We start from the raw sequence: 19,326 nt of genomic DNA on the forward strand, positions 1-19,326 counted from the left end.
ACTCTGCTTTAGTGCATTTGTAATTAATTTTCTAGAYTTTTTTGTTGKTKTTTTTTTAAGATTTTTGGCTGTGATATTGCACAGTTAAATATTTCACTGTATTTTCCCCTCGAGCCCCGCACCCCCGCCTTGCTCGGAGGCGCTGGGGCCGCTCCGCTCCACKCCGCTGCGATCCAGTCCGGGCTGACGCTCTGCGACCCGCTCCGCTCCGAGTCGATCCGGGCCGGGCCGGGCCGCGCTCCGCGTGAGCGGCGGCTGCCCCGCGTGAGGGCTCCGTGCGCGGCGTGACGCCACAAAGGGCGGTGGCGGCGGCGCGCTGCGATTGGCCGGGCGCGGCGCGGGGGCGGGCGCCGGGAGCCAGGCTGTTTGGATTTAAACGTTGCAGCGGGAGGGGGCGGGATCCGCGGGCGGCGGCGGCGGCAGGTCCCGGTTCTGGTCCCGGTCCCGCCGCCATGGTGGTGCCGGCGCGGCGCGTCAAGACGGAGTACATGAAGCGCTTCAAGGAGCCCAAGTGGGAGTCGTGCGGCGCCTGCTACCTGGAGCTGCTGCGCTACCGGCTCAGCCGCCGCCTGCTGGAGCAGGCGCACCGGCCCTGGCTCTGGGACGGCTGGGAGCAGGACAGCGGCGGCGGCAGCGGCGCCAGCACCGCCGGCTCCCCCTCGCCGCCCGCCGCCGACAGCCCCGCGCCCGCGCAGGACGACGAGGAGGCGGCGGCGGCCGCGGCAGCGCCCGGCGAGGCGGCGGAGACCAGCCCGGCGGCGCCCCCGCGCCGCAGCCCGGGTAGGGAGCGGCGCGCGGCCGTTGGCGCGGCCGTTAACGGCAGCTGCGCGCGAGGGGCCGCGCGGAGCCTGGGGCACGGTGGCTGTGTCCGCAGCGCTCCGGCGCTGGGGGCCGCGCCCGGCTGCCCGCGAAGGAGCCGTTCAAGAGCCCCGCTGCGGCGGGAGCCGCCGTGAGTCAGAGCCGCTTATGTAAACGGTTGCCATGGCGGCGCCGCGCTTATGTAAGCGGGCGCCTGGCGCGGGCGGCCGCGCGGAGCGGAGCCCTGCGGCCCCCTCGGGCGCTGCCGGCCCCCGGGGCGGCGCCMCAGGGCACCCAGCTCGGCCTGAGCGGGTCCGGGGCTGGTAATGCTGCTGTCTTCCAGCATATGTCACCTGTTGGTTTCTGAAGAATTAACTATGAAGATTATGTGGGCCCGAAATAATACTCAGTCAAGCTCTGCAAGGTAACATAGCCCAGGTGACACTGGCCCTTAATGACATGTCTGGCAGCCACTGGTCCCCACACAATGTACAGGAAATCAGCTGTGTATTTGGTGTTGCTCGGTTGCAACTGTGCAGGGCAAGCCATTGAACTGCTTGGTTAGGGCTTCTGCTGTCTGTGAGTTCTGCTTGGTCCTGGGATTGGATGCCTCTGGACAGAGGAGTTTTAATTCAGCTGCTTTGATGCCCCTTGGGGTCAAAGACTACTCGAATGATCTGTACTCTGATGTTCCTGGTGATGCGTCCTTAAGTATAATCTTATATGAAAGATTTAACGCTGCTGTTGAGCTCAGGTCTGATCTTTCAGAAGAGACAAGTGTTGGGATTACAGCWTGCTATAAAATGTCCCAGCAGTTGTGTGGGCTGGTGTTGTACTGCCATGCCAGTTGGCTGTACTGAAATGTTGTGGAGCTGAAAAATGGTGACTTTAAGAGAAAATAAGGTGAAAATGATAAGGTATCAGAAATGGCCGAAGATATCATGAAAATCTCATSGAGTGAGGAGGCTGGTTGGAGGGGACCCACAGCTGCTAGCTTGTGGGTAAGTAACACCACATCTCTCGAGCTATGCGGTTGTGTGGTAATGTGGGTGATATATTATTAATGTGTGTAACTTTTACCCCCAGCCCTGTTTGGTAAAGTAACTGGAATATGGGGCAGAGAGGAGCAGTGACTCTGGGCTCTGCTTGTACCTAGGAACTTAGTGTAAGACCCCGGGGGTTGTTAACAGGAAAGTGAAACTAGGCAAGGACAGCAGCAAGAGGCCTCGGGCTCTCCTGGGAGTAGCTCTAGCCATGTGGGGCTGCTGCTTATTGGGTTGCGCCTGCGTTGGAGGGGTCGGGTGTTTGATTCAGTGGCCCTCAATTAGGGTGGGTCAAGCACCCTGTGAGTCTATGCTGGAGTGGTCTGTACAAGAGCCAGACCTTAGAGGCCTGTGTGCAGATGCTACACTTCACACAGAAGGGTGCCAGAGGGGATATCTCTTCCTAGATGGTCATGAGACAGTAGAGCCCAGTCCACAGTAGATGTTGGAGCTGCTACATCAGCTGTGTCTGTTTTTTTAGCACAGACTGGTGGCTGATGTAGCTCTGCGGGTGCTGGGCTGCAGGCTGTGCTTGGGGTCTATGTGTGGGGCCTTGGCTGACAGTCAACTCCTGCCAAAGGTGTCCTTTGGACACAGTGAGGAGCTGTGTGGTCGGGAAGAGGAATTACAGGAGCGAGTCAGTAGGTTGCAGAGCATCCAAAATGATGGGCAGGAGACAGGGTATTCTTAGAGCCCAGGTGGCTATAGGAGTCTTGGCCTCCTGTTGCAGTGAAGATCTGAGAGAGATCCTTGCAGTATGAAACAGCATGTGGTAACGCTGTGGATAAAGGTTGGCAACTTGTTKCATCTTGTACAAGCAGGGAAGGCCCTTCTTTGGAAGACCTGAGCTTGACAAGTATGTTCAGTGCCCTTCAGGCTGAAGAGGAGCTGGGTGTTGTTTTGAGGGAAGAAACTGGGCCAATAGACCCCATACCATGCAGGAACAATTGAAAGAAGCAGTATGTGACTTTTTTTCTTTTGTGGGTGACTTTCACCTGACCCTTTATCTAAAGAGATTTGCTCTTTAAATGAGGCAAGATGGGAGAAGGGGAGAGGTAAGTAACAGGGCAATCAGTGAAATGCAGTTCAAGTAGGGATGTCTTCAGGCAGTGTGTGTAAGTGGGGAAGAATGTGGGAGATGTGGTTATGGGGTGTCCCTTTGCACCTCTCCTGGAACATGTCCCAGCTTGATTACCCCCTGAAGTGCCTATGTACCAAATGCCACAGCATGAAGAATAAGCAGGAGGTATCTGCAGTTGCTATGATCTCAGTGCAGTTAGAGACATGGTGGGGCAGGTCACATGACTGGAGAGCTGTTATAGCTMTGTGCTTTTTGGGAAAGCTGGGCTGGGAAGGCAAGGGGGACAGTTGCTTTTTATGTGAGAGCAACTGGAATGTTTTGAGCTCTGTTTAGGGGTGGATGAAGAGTGAGGAGGGGATCACCTCTTGCCCTGAAGGGGCAAGGCAGGTTACTGGAAGGCTGTAGGCATCAGTCCCTGGGAAGCAGGGAGAAGTGCTTCATCCKGGAGGCTGTCCCTAAGCATGTGGAGGACAGAGATGACTGGGATGATCAGCTGAGGTTCACAATGTCCCCCATAACTAACCTGAGAGCCTTTTGTGATGGTGACTGGCTATGTAGATGAAGGGAGAGCAGTGGATATTGCCCCCCCCCCCCCTCCTTGACTTCAGCCAGGCTTTTGACACAGTCTCATAACTCCCTCACAGGYAAGCTCAGCAAGTGCCTGTTATGTGAGCAGTGGCATGGGTAGAGGACTGGCTGGGCTGAGCAGCTTGTKATCAGCAGTGCAGTGTCTTGTTTGGAGTCTGTACCCAGGGGTGTTGCCAGGGCTGATACTGGCCCCAGTCCTGCTCAATTTGTGCGTTGGTGCCCTAGCTGAACGGACAGAGCACCCTCAACAAGTTTGTTGGTGTCCTCAAYCAGGGAGGAGTGGCTGATACTCCAGAGAGCTGGGCTGCCATCCAGAGGGACCTGGACAGATGAGATGGATGGAGAGGGACCTCATGCAGTTTAGCAAAGGCAAGTACAGAATCCTGCTCCTAGGGAGGAATAACCCCAGGCCTAGGCTGGGGGCTGAGCGGCTGTGGCTGGTGGGAGAGTGATAATGCAACCCTGTTCTGTCCTGCTGTGGAAGTTAGCATGGTTGTGACTGTAGGTGATTCACCTTAGTCATGATTGCTTTGATAGCACTTYTTATGTTCTGTTACATTTTTTGCTACCTGCATTCCCTGGGGGAGAAAGATTTGTACATAGCCTTCAATTCCTTGCCAAGTGGCTTAGGATAACTATTTAAGTCATTTTGAGTCATTTTGTTAAAACTTTTAGCTTGTTGTATTAAGTGGAAAGTTATTGTGTATTATTCAGCATATAGCTCCCAGTACAGTCAAAAGTGACTCGCTGAGTCCTGGGCAGTTATGAAGATGTATTTGTTTAGTGCCCGTCTCCAACAGTGCAGAGGAGGTAACGTAGCACCTACAGCTCCAATTGAATAATTCAAGATCCAGGTTGTCTTTGTCTGGAAGAACTGAATTATACTGAAGTGCTATGGGGGTAGCTGAGCATCAGGTCATCTCYATGACATCTCTCTTCTGTGTCTGACATCTGCCCACACACCGCAGCATCCTCAGGGGACTGCTGCCAGAGGAGACCTGTGRGCTCACTTAGGTGAGCACCCTGGCTTCAGGCTGAACAGTATCCACGTGTTTGATAAGCATGTTTGGCCAGTGCTAATGTTGCCTAACACCTGAAATAAACTCATGGTGTGTGCAGCTGGCTTGCTTTTTCCTTTTTCCCCCTTAAGGTGAACTTGGATGCTCTTTGTGTGCTACAAGACACATACTACATTAACACAAGTGCTTGGGCCTGGTGCTCARGCTACAGCTGATAATACAGGCCTTCATGCTGTGCAATTGCATGCAGCAATTTTCTCTAGTGAAAATAGAATTGCYGGTTTCTTATGTGGCTCTTAACCAAAAGTATCCATTAAGAGCAGTTCGGAAATGCTTCTGCTGAGTGTGGACATTAGCTCTGTCTCTAGCTGACCTGAAGGTGTAGTGGTGTTAGCATTTTGGGGGATTCTTGATGGTGGTACTTTAGACCAAACACAAATGCCTTTTGCTATATCTGCATCATGCTTAAGCCATAGCTGAGTGATGTCAAAGGGCTCAGTGGCAGTTATGGCTTAATGTTTGCTGGWCTTGCACTTGTGACAGCTGCCTGTGGGGCTGTTCTGTGTGGCATGTACAGGCGTTGATTTGCTTTAAATAGAGTCTCGTAAAACTTTAACCTAAGTCAACTTCTTTAGTGGACACATCCTCAAAACTGTCAGCAGAACCAGTTGGTTGTGAAGTAAAAGGGGAGCTCTTGGCGACAGCAGCAGTGCTGCCAAACCTGCTGCTTGTGCAATGCTACTGCTGTACAGGACAGCATACAAAGTACAGTGTAAACCCCTCTTTCCATCCTTATTGCGTTTAGCCTTGAGCTTTCTTTTTGTACAGAGGTCTTGAGTGACACCAGCTTGTCACTGCTGTCAAAGCAGTTGCCACGCAGTAGCATGAGGGTCACTGATCTGTATTAGTGCAGTTCAGAAGACCTTCTTTCAAACTGTCATTCCTTAATCTTTGCCTCATTGTTGCATGTGCATTTGAGCTGGCACAGGGGCCTGGGGAGAAACAGCTTATGGCAGAGGAATAAGGTAGTGGTGTCATTTTAGGGAGTTATGGTACTATGTTAAAGTTYGACCCCTCTCCCCACTGTGTTGGAAATCAACATCAGGATCAAGTCAAGACAACTCTGCTCTGGCTCAGGCTTGCATGAACTCTGAACTGCTGTGCTGCTGGAAGAGCAACTGCTGTCCCAGTGCACTGCTTTGTATTTGGCCTTGCTTGAAGAAATGGCTGCTTGTCCCAGCTGTGGTAGATGGTAMCTACTTTCCACTCAGCTGCAGCAAACTCATAATCATTATTGCATATGTGCCTCTTCAGTGGCCCTGGAGAAACYGCCTCTTTGGAGAGGTGTATATTTACTCTGTAAAACTGTCATGATGTGCAGAGTGGCTGTTGCATGAATTGTACCTGCTCAGGGAGCTGGTTTTAGTGCTGAGCTTGAGCAGGTGAGCTCTGAAGATGACTTGGGCAGAACCCAGAGCTTCCTGCTTTAGTGCAAAATGCCTCTCCTGACCCTGAGGTAGTGCTGTCTGTAGAGGCACTGTYGAGAGATTTAATGTGCATGTTAAGATCCTCCTGTTAACTAGTGGGTCTGACCAGAAGGTTGTTTCTACTTCTGGGAAATCAGCAGAGCCTTCAGGTGGGRTTCATGTCTGCCTGGTGCTATGTGCGGTGCTGGGGAAAGGAGGGAAGTGGCAGCAGCTCCTGCCTGAGCTGCTGGGAGCGGAGCTGTTATGCAAGCTGGGCTGTGGGGTGGGAGGGGGGATCCAAATCTCCTCTCCGAGGCCACGTTGGATGGGCCTGGCAGCCTTGGTCTGCCTGCTAAGTACTTAATCCCCTTCTGACCAGTGCGCTTTGCTTAGCGTCTGTGAGGCAGTTTTAACGTGTTCCCGGTTTTCCCTCTGGTCTGCCTAATCCCTGTAATGCCTCAGACAGCTTGCTGTTCTATTCACAGCAYGCACGGCTGGGTTAGGTGGTGTCTGCTCATGCTGATACCCTGTATACAAGAGAGCTGCTGCGGGTGGCTGTGCTTCCCAAGCAGCTGAAGCACCTTCTCCCTAGCTATTAGCTGCTGTTTTGCTACCTCCCTCTGAAAAGAAATGCTTGATAGGATGGATATTAGCTCTAGTTTTAGACCAAATCACCTGCAGAACTCAGTTTGTGGAAATATCTTTATGAACTGCAGGAATTAATTTATAATCACCTGTTATCAGCACAGATATTTTAACAAGGTGCTATTCTATGCTGAGGCATACAGCATATACAGTAAAACTCCATGTGTGACACTGCCATTTACCTATATGCCCTCATGCTATTTGGGCACAAGCTGGCTCAAACTCTGTGCCACCAGGGTTTATATCCCAGGGAGCAGCATCCAGGCTTGTCTGTTACTTGCCTTGGAATAGCATTCAGTGCTAGAATATACATGCAACTGCAGAGATGCTGCAGTCCCTTGATTTGAAGCCTCCACGTAACACCATGCTGTTCATGAACTCAACACTCCTCTGCAGAAGGAAGATGCAAGTTTTTCCTTTAAGAGATTAGTGGACTGACCTCCCAAAAGAAAACTATTCTGCTTCAAAATTGACAACAATATAAGATGCTAAAGGAGGATGTCTTATTTTTCTGGAGCCCTTGACTAGCATGTTCAAAGGAACGACATGACTTCCTCCAGAAAGTATGCAGCCAGTCCTTTCTCGGGAACAGACTGTAAAGAGGTGTAAGGATAAAGTGGATTTTGCAAAGGAATTTGCCTGGTGCAGCTACGATGCCACATGTGTTGAGGTCACTTAATTATCCACAGCTGGATAAAAAGCAAAAAGGCAATAATGGCTGGAAAACTTTGAGCTCAGTTTTGAGGTACTTGAGATTATTGTGTTTTATTTTGGTTTATCTGTGCTTGCACTGCTTTTTTTTCTTTTACTGACTTATTTATCCCTGGCTACAATTAGCACTTTCACAGACACTACTTAATTGAGCTCTTAAGCCAGCTTGCGGTGCTGTGTTTTGTATCAGCTGTAGCAGGGGGCAGCTGGGCCCTGCCCTGCATGCCCACACACCTTCGTGCCCTCCCGCTCCAAGGGCAGAGGGAGCCTCCGTGTGCGGCACTGCTGGGCCGGGCGCTTCCCTCCCGGCTCCGCTGGGTGGCTGCAGCGGGGAGGTAGAGCAGCATAGCTGGCGTGGSCACTTGCTGACTAGTTCCCTTGTGGCAGCTAGCACCAATGGYTGCTCTTGTGCCACAGGATGGGGTGAGCCCATCTGCTTAGGAAGATGCTTAATGTTCCAGTCATGTTCTAGTTCTGTCTGTGATTAATGCTTGGTTATATAGAGAGTGATTGAACTGGGTGGATTCTTGCTACACCAGTGAATGCTGGGGAGACTGAAGATGCTGAGACATGAAGCAGAAAAGCAGATTTGTAGCAGCTTTCTGCTCTTCTTTCAGTGACTATTGCAGGCTGGGAAGACAGGCTACAACCACCTAAGACCCTAAAGCAATTGTTTGCAGGTATTTTCTCAAATGAGTGCCTTTTTGCTCAAGCACAGATTTTTTCTTAAACTATTTTCTTTTTAAAAAGCAATGTATCATTCTGAAATACTAATGGGCTGATTTCTACCTCTGTTAATTGTTAACCTATGCAGAAGAATCTGCATGGAGACTCCTAAGAAGCTTGCCTTTCTCTCATGTCCCATTCCTCAGCTGAGGACAGGCCCTTTCCTCCAGCTCTCTTCAGGAGGTCCCCACAGTGCAGGAAGCAGTAGGTGGTGTGGCAGAAACCCCTGTGTTCAGGGCTGCTTGTGTGTGCAGAGCTCATGCACTGTGTGCCCGATGGAAGGGGGCAGCTCTGGCCCCAAGGAGGATGCTGGAAAAGGCAGCTTGCTTTCTAGTGGGTGGTGTTAGACCGTCTGGTTAGTTAAAGGTTTTAGCTCTGCTTTAAGCTAAGGGCATGCTTGGCTTGGTTCTGGTAAGACTTTGGTCATGATACTTGGGTTGTGCTCATGTTGCTGAATGTCTATTGTGCTACTCCAAATTGTACAGGTTATTGGTGAGGAGATGCACTATGGTGAACTAAAATGGGCTTCTCTATTTACTTTTTCCTGAAATCATGTTTCATTAACATCTGGTAAGCAGAGTACCTGGTTTGTATTAACAGTTCGAAGACCTTTTGTCACCCACTTTRAACATCTGAAGTCTCAAAGGTTGTGAAAAGATTTGTGTTGTTTTCTAGTCAGTAACTTCCATTCTGGGCATTTACTTGAAAAATTTAAATATAGATCAAATGTTATAAAACAAACCTATGATGGTGTTGTCTGTGGCGTATGAGGCTTTAAGTGTAAAACATAGTAGAAGCATATGTTAGAGAAACCTTAGAGTACATAAAATACTAATCAGACTTGTTCTCCAGTGACTGAGTGGCAGCCTCTATGTGTCACTTAGAAGTTTGCCCTTCTGAAAGGTGCGAGGATGAGACAGGGAGGACAGATCCCCATTGGAAGTAATTTGCATTATTTTCAATATTGCCTGTGGCTATTGAGTATCTAGCCTTGGTAGTGATGGCTTGTTTAAATATGAGGACAGTGATATAGAGGGACATGAATTAACCTCATTCTRTCCTTAGTAACCACAGTTTATCTAACAAATTATGCCTCTACTGATGAAGAATTAGTGACCTCTTTCCTTTCTAAACAAATGTATGTATCAAGAAAAGCTCAGCAGAGCAGATGTTTGTTYTAAATGATAGCATATTTAAAGCATAACTTTATTTTCAGAAAAAGAGAAAGAAGAGAAAGGAGAGAGAGAAGATCAAGAAAAGCAGCAGAAGGAAGAACCAGAAAAAAAGGCAGAACCCTCTTCCATTAAGGAAAAGGACAAAACCAGCCGTGCGGGACGACGTCCAAGCCAAAGTGCCTTGTCCGGTCGCAACGATCGAAGGTCAGCCARAAGTCCTCAAAAGGCAGACGTGCCAAAGGAGAGTAAACACCCCTTTGCCCTGTACGGGTGGGGAGAAAGGCGGACAGATACTGGAAGCCAGAGAACTCACAATGTCTGTGCTTCTGCTTCAGTGAATGAAGTAAGTGGAAACACTGGATTTGTATTTTAAACTGCTGCTGTAGTCGAACTGCTGTGTCTGCAGGCTAAAAATATCTAATATCTAGGCAGAAGTTAGATGCTTTTATTTGTGATCTTGCAGGGAATGTTGAGGACTTCRGTGTCATGTTGATGTTTTGCAGTGGGTGACGATGTCTTGTCCTAGCTTATTGTGGTCATGCTGTGCTAGGCAGGAAGAGCAAATTGGGGCTTCTTGCTTTGAGTCTGTTCCCTTCCATCCAGGACTGACTCGGACTCAAGCTGTATGCAAGTGAATCTCTTGAGATAGCCCTTAGGCAAAAGGTATCTGTGAGAGGCTTTTGATTTTTGTTCCTCRACACTTTTATTTCTGGATGTCTAGTTTTGTTCTTTTAAACTCTCGTTTTCAAAGACAGCTGATTTTTCCTTAATATCTAGTTGAGTCCTCAGACTTTTCATCTTGACGACTAAGATGATTATCCAAGAAATCCTCATCTACAGAAGAGACAGAAGTGGCTGTTGTACTCCCCCTGCATCACAAAGGCATAAGCACAGGTCCTACCTATTGCTTGCTAATGCTGAAAATATATAGTGAAGACCTGAATGTCTACTGTGTTTTAAGACATGCAGAACTGTCTATAAAGCTGGGAATTGCAGATTCCCCATTAGCCAGGGAACTCAGCTGCCTGCAGCTTTGCCAGTGTTGCAGGACAAAATGTAATTGCCACGTGGGTGAAGCTGAGTATAAGAGGAGGAGTTTTGGAGAGTGGTGATCACGGCCACTTCATGCAGCGTTGGGTGCAGGCTTTCCTGCTAGCTGCAGCAAGTACCTGCTTTTCCTGATGATACAGCTCTAAGCTGGGATCCTTGTGGGARGCTATTAATCTGTTGCTCACTAGGGTTAATACTTCCAGGTGCTTATAAGCTTCTAATCGGTGTGAAGGAAGAAGCAGAGGAAGCAGTTGAAGTGTATATTAACTGTTGACAGGGCTGACAGTGCAGCATTKCAATCAATATTCTCACAGCAAAAATTATTATAGCAATAAGCCTGGTGAGGTTTTACATGTGCAAAGTCAATAGCTTTATTAATCTGGTTTGAAACTCTTCCTGTTTGATCAGTAATTTCAAATTCTGATTCATGCCTGGTGATCTTGTTTCTGGCTGTTACAGTGCAACCAGCAAAACTGGCTGTTATAAACTGCAGAACTTCATGGCAAGAGCAAAGCATCAGGCAGTTAGCAGCAAGCACCCCAAAGCAGGCAGCCAGGTACATAAATGCAGGGGCAGTGTTTAAGCTGTGCTGTGGAAGAGTGCCTTTCCTGGGGCAATCCCTGGGAAYGAGCTTTGCTGAGGAGGTGCAACTGTTTTGTTGCTGGAATGCCTGCCTCTGGGGGTTGGCAGTGGGAATTTTGACAGGAGAAGAGTCCCTCAGATGCCTGGTGCACTGTGTGTTTGATGTAGATGTTAGCAAAGGAATGTAATGAAAGTTTATGTGGTGATAGGTAGTGTCAGAACTCTGGTACGGCAGGTTTACTTGCTTAGCGAGAAACATTAACCTTAGTGGTACAGCAGTTCCATCTTTCCCTTCTAGAGCTCCCCAAGCCTGCTAGGCAATCAGCAACGTGTCCTGCCGGTGTCTTGTCACTGCCAGTCTAGACTCTGACTCGGTGATGGAGGAATAAGGAGGCTGCAGTTCTTGGTGTAAGATAAAGCAGACTGCAGTTCTGGGGAGGGCTTGAAGCTGTCCAGGAGGCTTCCCTTCCCTGGATAGTTTATTTTTGAGAGAAACTAGGATCTTGAGCTCTTAATTCTTGAGAGAAGCAGCCCATCCTGATAAAGCATTACAGCCTTATCAGCCTGTAATGGTGCTGATAAGCTTTGGTCAGTGCTGGAAATAGTTGAGCACTACTTCAGCCTGGGAACAAGGTGACAATGATTAGTGTTATTCATACCTAACATGTCTTATGCCAGAAATAAGCAGCAGAGCCTTCAAGTCAAGGGCATAGCTCTGGAGCATGAGGGCAGGACACTTCTGAAACGCTTGCAGCTATGCAAACTGTTGAGGTAGTATTTTGTCTATAGGGATGTTTCTTTAGGTGGGAATGACTTCTTAGCACCTGGGTAAAAGGGTACTTTCCTCATGCTTCAGAGATGTTACTGTGCCCTGAGATGGGAGACTGATACAGATCTCCTGGAGATGAAAGCAATGAACATAGCAGCTGTACCCTAAAAATGAGTTTAGGGAAAAATGTGGTAATATAGAAAAATGTGCAGACACTCCTGCAGTTTGCTCATGATGAAGTTCTTCAGTGTCTTGTAAGGGGGTTGCTAAGGATGAGTTTTTTTACTACAATTTAGTGGAGGATGCTGGGTCACACTGAGGGATGTTTAGGAAATAACTGTGCAAAGATGCAAAGAAACATTCAAAGTCTTCAGAATTGTTTGTAATGGTATGAAGTGGGAGGGGTATAGCGCAGCATTGGAGCTGAAGCATCTCCTTCCCCATGATTCTGTGTTTCTGTCAGTGGTATAAATAAGAAGAAAAAGCAACCTTGCTGTCAAATCCTGTTTCTTCAGGATGGGGGACTGAGAGGGCCCAGCAGCTTTTGGGGGGATGGGAGAGTCCTGGGCTCTTCTCMTGCTGTAACACCAACTCTGATCTTCTAGATTCATGAATCTGCCCTGCGAGCAAAGAACAGGAGGCAAGTGGAGAAAAGGAAACTTTCTCAGAGGCGAGTGCGGTCTGCGGAGGCCGAGAGAGCTTGGCGAGCAAAGCCTGCCCCTCCAGACAACCCCTGGATGACCGAGTACATGAGATGCTACTCRGCAAGAGCTCGGTGAACTCTGCTTTCCTTCAGCACCCTCAAAGAAGTCGAGCATATCAGGACACTGGTGCAAGGAACCCAACTACTTATGCAAGGTTTTTACAGGGAGTTTCCAGCTGTTTGTTACCATATTTGTATCTTGGCTACCTACCTCACAGTGGGGTGTATAGCTGGAGCCATAACATTTGAAGAATCTTTTGAATATAGCTACCCACGTTTTAAACAAGTTCCCCTTTTGGGAATCTGCATTTCAGGGCCTCGTAAGCCGGGAGGAGAGCCTTGGACTCCTGGCAGCCTAAGAAGACACTCTCTTGATCTTGCTCCCAAATAATTTGTTGACCTTTAAAGTTTAAGTTCTCCAAGTGATCAAGAAGTGGTTTAGGGGGAAGAATGTAAAGGTGTGATGAAGGAGCATTWGCATTTATCAAACTACTTGATTCGGTGATTGTCCCCAAACACGCTGGTTCAAGATGGATAACAGGAAAGATGATGAGTCTGGTAAATGGCACTCATAAATGCAGATGCTCCATGTAGAAAGCGCAAGTGTGGTCTGTATGTAGAAACACGCATCCAAAAATTTGATTAATGGAATTGCTGATATTTTCTTATCTTTCAATCGTTGTTTCTAAGGTCGCTGGAATCAATGACTTGTCAGTCTCGGGACCACTTATTTTCAGAGCGAGACCAGTTGCAGGACGGCTCGGAGCTGCTGTGGCTGCTGTACCAAACGGCTGACGCAGACAATCACTACGTGGTGGCTGCTGCTCCGTAAGCAGTTGCTGGTCATGCCTTGGCATTGCTGTGTTAGCTCTGTGGTCACACTGACTTTGTGCTTAACCATTCCAATGCCAGTTTCCCTATGGAGAGGGTTGGCTTCTGTGTAGTAAAATCTGTGTTTTAAACTTATGAGTATCTTTCTATGCTCAACAGGGTCAGAGTGCAATATGCATCTGGTGGTGTGCTGTAACAAGTCTCCGTTAGAGGTTTGAAACTTGAAAATCATTTTGATAAACCTTGTAGGGAAGTTCTAGGAAGTTTTCTGCCTCTCGRCATTGGTGCAGAACTCCTTGATGAGGAGATGGGGATCAGGGGAGGACAGAAAGATACCCTCTAGGAATCCACAGTATAYAATGAAGTGTCAACATTTTATTTTTACATAGTAAAGCAGTCATGTGTCAGTTCCTTAGTGGTGTGTGTGTGTGATTCTTTGCTTTTTATTCCCTCCATTCAAGCTGCTGTAAATGAACTCCTTCAGTTTGGTAGCTGAGCTTTAGTCAGGTCACGGCTGTAGTTGTGAGCTTCAGAGCTTTGACGTGTGCTGTGTTACCTAGTTGTGAAACTCATTCTCTTAACAGTGACTAAACGTCAGAGTTTTCACTAGAAGCACCATTGCACTTATGCAGTAGAAATCAGGAGCAGTTTSACTTCACTGCACAAACCAACACTCAAGAAATATTTTATTGTCACTTAGAAGATTCTAACCCCATTTAGCTAAAACTTTAGACCAGAGTCCAAAACTGAGGTCAACTATCCAGCTGGATGGATGCCTTCAATTCTGAATTTTTTTATTATCAATATCCTGATTTTCCTTTTCAAATAACTGTTATAAATATGTTCTAGTTGATTTTCACTCTGTTTTCATTCAGGAATCCAACTTGGAATCAAGTCAGGAACCCAACTTCAGCAGTGGYAGAAATGTACTGAAAACGTTCAGAAATGTACTGTAGCCAGCAGCCCTATTGAGTGAGACCTGCTGCTGTGCAGAGCACCACGTACCCTCCCTGCTCTGTAGATGGTTAAAGTGGGTGTCCAGAGCAATGGGGCTGTGCCCAGGGYCTGTCCATGTGCATTCCCTCACTGCATGGGGCAGGACTCGTGTTGCCTCCTGTGCTYTCAAAGCTGTTCCCAGAGCTCTTCCCAGTGACTGTGGAGGGCTAGAGGACCATGTGCCTACCTAGGTACCTGTTTTAGGTTTGGAGGGGTCTCCCCTGAGCAGTCAGCCTCTTCAATAACTACAGAGGTCTAAGGGGCTCCTGCCTTGGGTACAGGGTACAAACTGGAGCTGTCTCAGGCAGGGGTGTCCAGGTGCTCTGCRGAGCACAAGAACCTCATCTGCACCAGGGCTGCTGGGTGCTGAGAGGCTCTTACCCTTACCTTGCCTGGTCTGAAGCTGTACCCACCAAACAACTTGCTGGAAGGCAGCACTGGTGCTGGCCAGGTCCTGTGAGTCAGGCACCCTTATCAACTGCAGCTGAAAAGCGGGGGGCCTATATTGGTACTCACTTGATTTAAGTGCCATGAAGCTTCAAGTGAGGGGCAGGCTCTGAATCTGCACGTGGGGCATCTTTCTGGTAGTCTCTCAATTTGACCCTCAAACCTGAGGCTTGCTTTGAATATGTGGAATACAGTCCTGATCACTGCAAGCTGTATATTTAAGATATTTGGCAAGTGATGGGCTGAAGTTTGGAAAATTGCCTGAATTTCTATCAAAACAGCAATAGCTAAATCAACTGATTTAGAAAGCAAAACACTTAAAGTATGGAGTTAAAGCTTGATATTTTAGACTCTTAAAGAGAAGTAACACTCTCTTGTACCAAATCACCTATTTGGAGATATAAAACTAGTGAATATCCCCCTGTGAATTAAGGAAGTTCTGAGCTCTGTCTTGCATGGGCTCTTGAATTCAGCCGTGTGGTAAATGCTTCTCACTCTTGCCTTAGAAGTAAGGCTTTGGTATTCATGCAAACACAGAAAACATTCACAGTTGTAAAACACTTGTCTGTTCTTCTCGGTTTCTGAAAGCACTTAGTGAAACTTAAGACTTTTTCAGTGTGTAATGCTGCCCTTGGGCTGTTGTGCTGTGAAGCCYAGTGGTAGCGGTGTGAGATGCCCCGGTGGGACCTGTGCAAGGGTGCTGTGAAACGGGGCAGCCTCCKGCGCAGGCACCTCCTCGCCGTGCTCCTCACGGGCTCTGCGCCTGGAAGCTGCAGAGAATCAAGGTGATAGTTAAATATAGAGACAAATGTAAATGTGTAAGGGACAGTCCTGATTTATTTTTTTGGTGAAGAATTTTATCTGGGTATTTAGCAGGTGCCCGTTTTAACTAAACTCCTGGCTCTTAGGGGAGTACCCCTGCCCCACCGTTAATGATGTGATGCACTGGCTCTGAATCAARGGTCTCCATTTTTCTACAGCAGCATTGGGACCAAAAGCTGGCGGCGTGGGGGCMTACCTGCAGTAACCTGCGTGTCCCAGTTCCCAGCTCAGTGCACGCAGCAGCAAAGCCATATGTAGAGCCTCACTTAAGACCCTGCTGGTGGCCCCCCTGAGAGCAGGGGTAGAAGGGAGTAAGGGGCTGCCTCGGCTATCGTTGGCACTGAATTCACTTTAAAAACTATAGGGAAATACCGTCTAAGCTTGAAGCAATATGTGATTTTTAAGAGTTTTTTAAATTGTATGTTTTTTAAAGCTTCTGTATTGTATGTGATAGTACAATGTCAACTTGTATGTGTGAATAAAGTAAGTGATGCAAAGAAGTGCCTTGGCTGCTTGTAGTATTTGGGGTATCGAAGGGGCTCTGCTKGGTGTCTGTAACCCCTGTGGCCTCCGGCTTCACTGGCTGCCTCCTTTTCCCCATGTCTCACCCCCTCACGGAGGACAAATGACCCAGGTTTCTGATAGGTGCTGCCTCTATAGACTGGTTAAAAGCTAGGTTTAGGCTGAAGCTAGACTAGGGCTAAATCCCCTGAGAGCTGAGCTTATCTGCTGTGGTTCTAGAACAGCCACCTGGCTTGGCACTGTTCTGCTAGGGCTTCTTTCTTTCTTTATCTTTACCTTATCCTTCCCTCTGCAAGGCCATTAAGGGGARAAGAGGCTGAAATGCTGCTATAAAGTGTTTGTTATTCAGAAGCTGAGGACTAAAGCAGGAAGGTGKCCTTAAACACTATCATCTTGCACCTGTAAAAGTATCCTAAGTATTTAAGAGTAGGGAGTGTTACTAGACCTTGAATAAGTGCTAGGGGCACAGGCTGACCACCCAGTTAAAAACGTGACAATGTCACTTGGGCAACAAGCTGTTACTGTCCCAGCTGCAGGTCTGAGCACGTGGAGGAGGGCAAGAGCAAAGSTCCCTTGTCTGGGTGTTTATTCTTTATATGTTTATTCTTGGTGTCTGTTTTAACGAGTAAGAAATTCTTATTGTTAGGGACAAATATGGACAGCTGACAGGAGTTCTCTTTGAGAGAAGAGCTTTGCTCTCCTCTTGAGGTGATTAACTGACAGTGCTAGGCAGAGGGAAAGGAGACCACTGTTATTGCTCTACCTTCTTCCTTATGCTCCAGCTGGAAAGTCCAGGAACTCCATCTCTCTTGCTGATGTCAATAAGCTGGACTTTTCTTCCCTGTTCTCCCATTTCTACAGCCTCTCTGCTGCATCACTTGAAGATGTCAATCCCTTGTCACAGTGAACGGTAACAGCCCGTGCCTTGGCCTGGGCCCTGTTAGCCACTGTCAAAGCTGGTTTAGAGGGGTCAGTGCTGCTGCACTCCCCRCCTCACTAATTTTTCTCTCCCCTGCCCTTTGTTTCACCTCCTCAGCCAGTGTTTTAGCGCACCCCTCGTGCTGCAGGGCAGCATCCTCTCCCCCAGGGCTGGACGCTGCCCCGCAGCGGGACTCCTGGTACGAGCTTTGTGTGCAACGCTGCCAGCCTTACCGATGTTAGTTTCAAAGCTCTCAAGCCTGCAGCCTTGYATCTTCACCTTGGCCTAATTCCCCCTCTGTTAGAAATCAGGCACAGGACAAGAGAGATGTACAGAAGGGGAGCCAAGCTAGACTCGTTGGTCCTTTTTTACTGGGTGCTTTTATAGTCAACTGAAGTGTGCTATTCTTTCACAGCCTTTCTTTCGCTATAGAGAATATAAATACAAAGGCTGTGCACAGAGTAATTGGATTTTTTTTTAATATTCCTTTCTAAGGCTCTGTAGGAGTCAGAAACATCTATGCTCAAAACTCCTCAGTGGAAGAGGCAGACAAGGTAGAAGCAAATTGTGTAATTCAGGCTGAGCTGCCCTAGGGGCTGGTGGGAAGTTAGGGGAAAATGGGAAAATCCAATACAGAATTCAAGTTTAAAAAAAAAAAAGAAAAAGAAACCCCAGCAAAAACCAAAACCAACACACTTGTTTTGGTCCCTGGGAGCCTGGGAAGACAGACGGTGCAGGAGAGCAGCACCCAAGCTGCAGCCTGCCTGCTAAAGGGCACCATGCACAGCCCAAAGGGCCCCCAGCAGGAAGGCAGCAGCCCTTCCCACAGCCAGGCAGGAGGGGAGACAGAGGCGTGGGGCTGCCCCCCACCCCAGAGAAGCTGGTGCAGGAGGGAGCGCAGCGTGAGCAGCAGCAGAGCTGTGGGGCAGCCCCACGGCGGCCGCTGCAGCCCCTGGGAACCACCAGCTGCTGCTCTCGCTGCCCCCAGCCTCACAGCCTCTCCTTCAACTCCCTCTACTGCTTCTCTGGCTTAGAGAGGCAGCTTAGCTGGCAAAAGACGTGGAATAACCAGCTTGCCATCAACCACCTAGAATACCAAGAAAAAAAATTCTTTATTCAGTGTTAGATACAAGCATCAAATGAAACAGAATAGTCCCCACAGACTCRTTAAAAGGCGAGACAAAGGCTTTTAGATGACATTGAAACTTCTTAGAACAGCTAAAGCTCCACAACCAATAAATTCTAGTATTTAGGTAGCAGGGATACTAAAACCCTAAGCCCTCTTGCTTTGGTAGAGTAAGAACTGCACACTGAAAACATACATGGTTAAATATTTACCACGGGCTCCTGCCAGCATAAGGGTGCACTTCTTAAACAAGTAAAAGGAACAATAAAAAGTATTTCCAAATGGATTCTTTTGAAGTTAATGCTTCTTTCCTGCTGGAAGAAGAAAGCTTAAGACAACTGGTTACAAGAAAAAGTAGAATTGTGCTTATACCTACTTAACCCTAGAAATGTTATCAAAAATCATCAGAACTAAAAAAAAAAGAAGAGGAAAGAAAAACAAAGTACCACAAACCCCTTATGATTTAAGCAACACCCTGCTGAAAGGAAAGCAGCAGAGTCCAGTAGCTCTTCCCGTTCCTTCGACTGCGAGGGTACCAAGGCAAAGYGCCGAGCAAAAGGCAACGTCCCTTCAGCCACGGTAACGGCGTCAGGAGAGGCTCTCACCTGCGCTGGGTCGGCACTCATAAAGCCCCAGTGCCCTCTCCTCAAAGTACCAGGAGCTTTGCTTAAAATTATGAGAGGAAAAAAAAAAAAATCTCCTTTTTTTTTTTTCCCAGCATTTCAGCTGGGTTTGGGGCTTTTAAAAACTCTTCCAAACTCTAGGCAAAAAAATACAACCCAGCTCACTGAATAACACGCTCTCTRGAGTGGTGCTGGAGGTAACTACATCCGATACCTGTTCCAGTGAATTGGCCTTTTTGGGTTTTTTTTGGTAATTACTTCCCCTGAAAACAGAACATGCTGGATTAAGCTGCTTCAAATACCCTATGATCTTAACAGGAAGGGACTGCTCCTGCAGAACAAGTGTCAAAAATTATGTGACAAATCTCATCTTGCATGAGAGAGACAATCAGAAACAATCAAAGAAAAAAGAAAAAAAAAGGCTTTGGCTTCAGTGGCCTTTTTAAGACTTAACCTGGGCTTTTCCAGGACAAAGCAAATTTAATTCTTCAGACTTTAGCTGTGTAACTTGTAGAAAAGCATCCACTGGAACCAAAAGCGTCAGGACAACAGGAGCATTTTTTCACTTTCATGAAGGAGGGTCCACCGCTGTAGAATTCTGGCCTTGCTTTTGTGCCACGACTGCSCTCTGAATTACAGCATCAATTCATTTTAGTTTTTAAACATGTATTTGGCAGGTGTGCC

The 19,326-nt window shown here is 47.9% G+C and overlaps 1 protein-coding gene across 1 annotated transcript; it reads left to right on the forward strand.

Annotated features, from left to right (window-relative positions):
- Positions 1-448: 448 nt before the first annotated feature.
- CCSAP (centriole, cilia and spindle associated protein) lies at positions 449-15,391 on the forward strand. The gene is made up of 3 exons (XM_026053399.1): positions 449-755; positions 9,311-9,595; positions 12,259-15,391. The coding sequence occupies exons 1-3, from the start codon at positions 453-455 to the stop codon at positions 12,430-12,432; spliced, it is 762 nt and encodes a 253-aa protein (XP_025909184.1). The 5' UTR covers positions 449-452; the 3' UTR covers positions 12,433-15,391.
- Positions 15,392-19,326: the final 3,935 nt, after the last annotated feature.

This window comes from Nothoprocta perdicaria, unplaced genomic scaffold (assembly GCF_003342845.1).
Source record: "Nothoprocta perdicaria isolate Ctin4 unplaced genomic scaffold, notPer1 scaffold_99, whole genome shotgun sequence".
NCBI classification, from domain to species: Eukaryota; Metazoa; Chordata; class Aves; order Tinamiformes; family Tinamidae; genus Nothoprocta; species Nothoprocta perdicaria.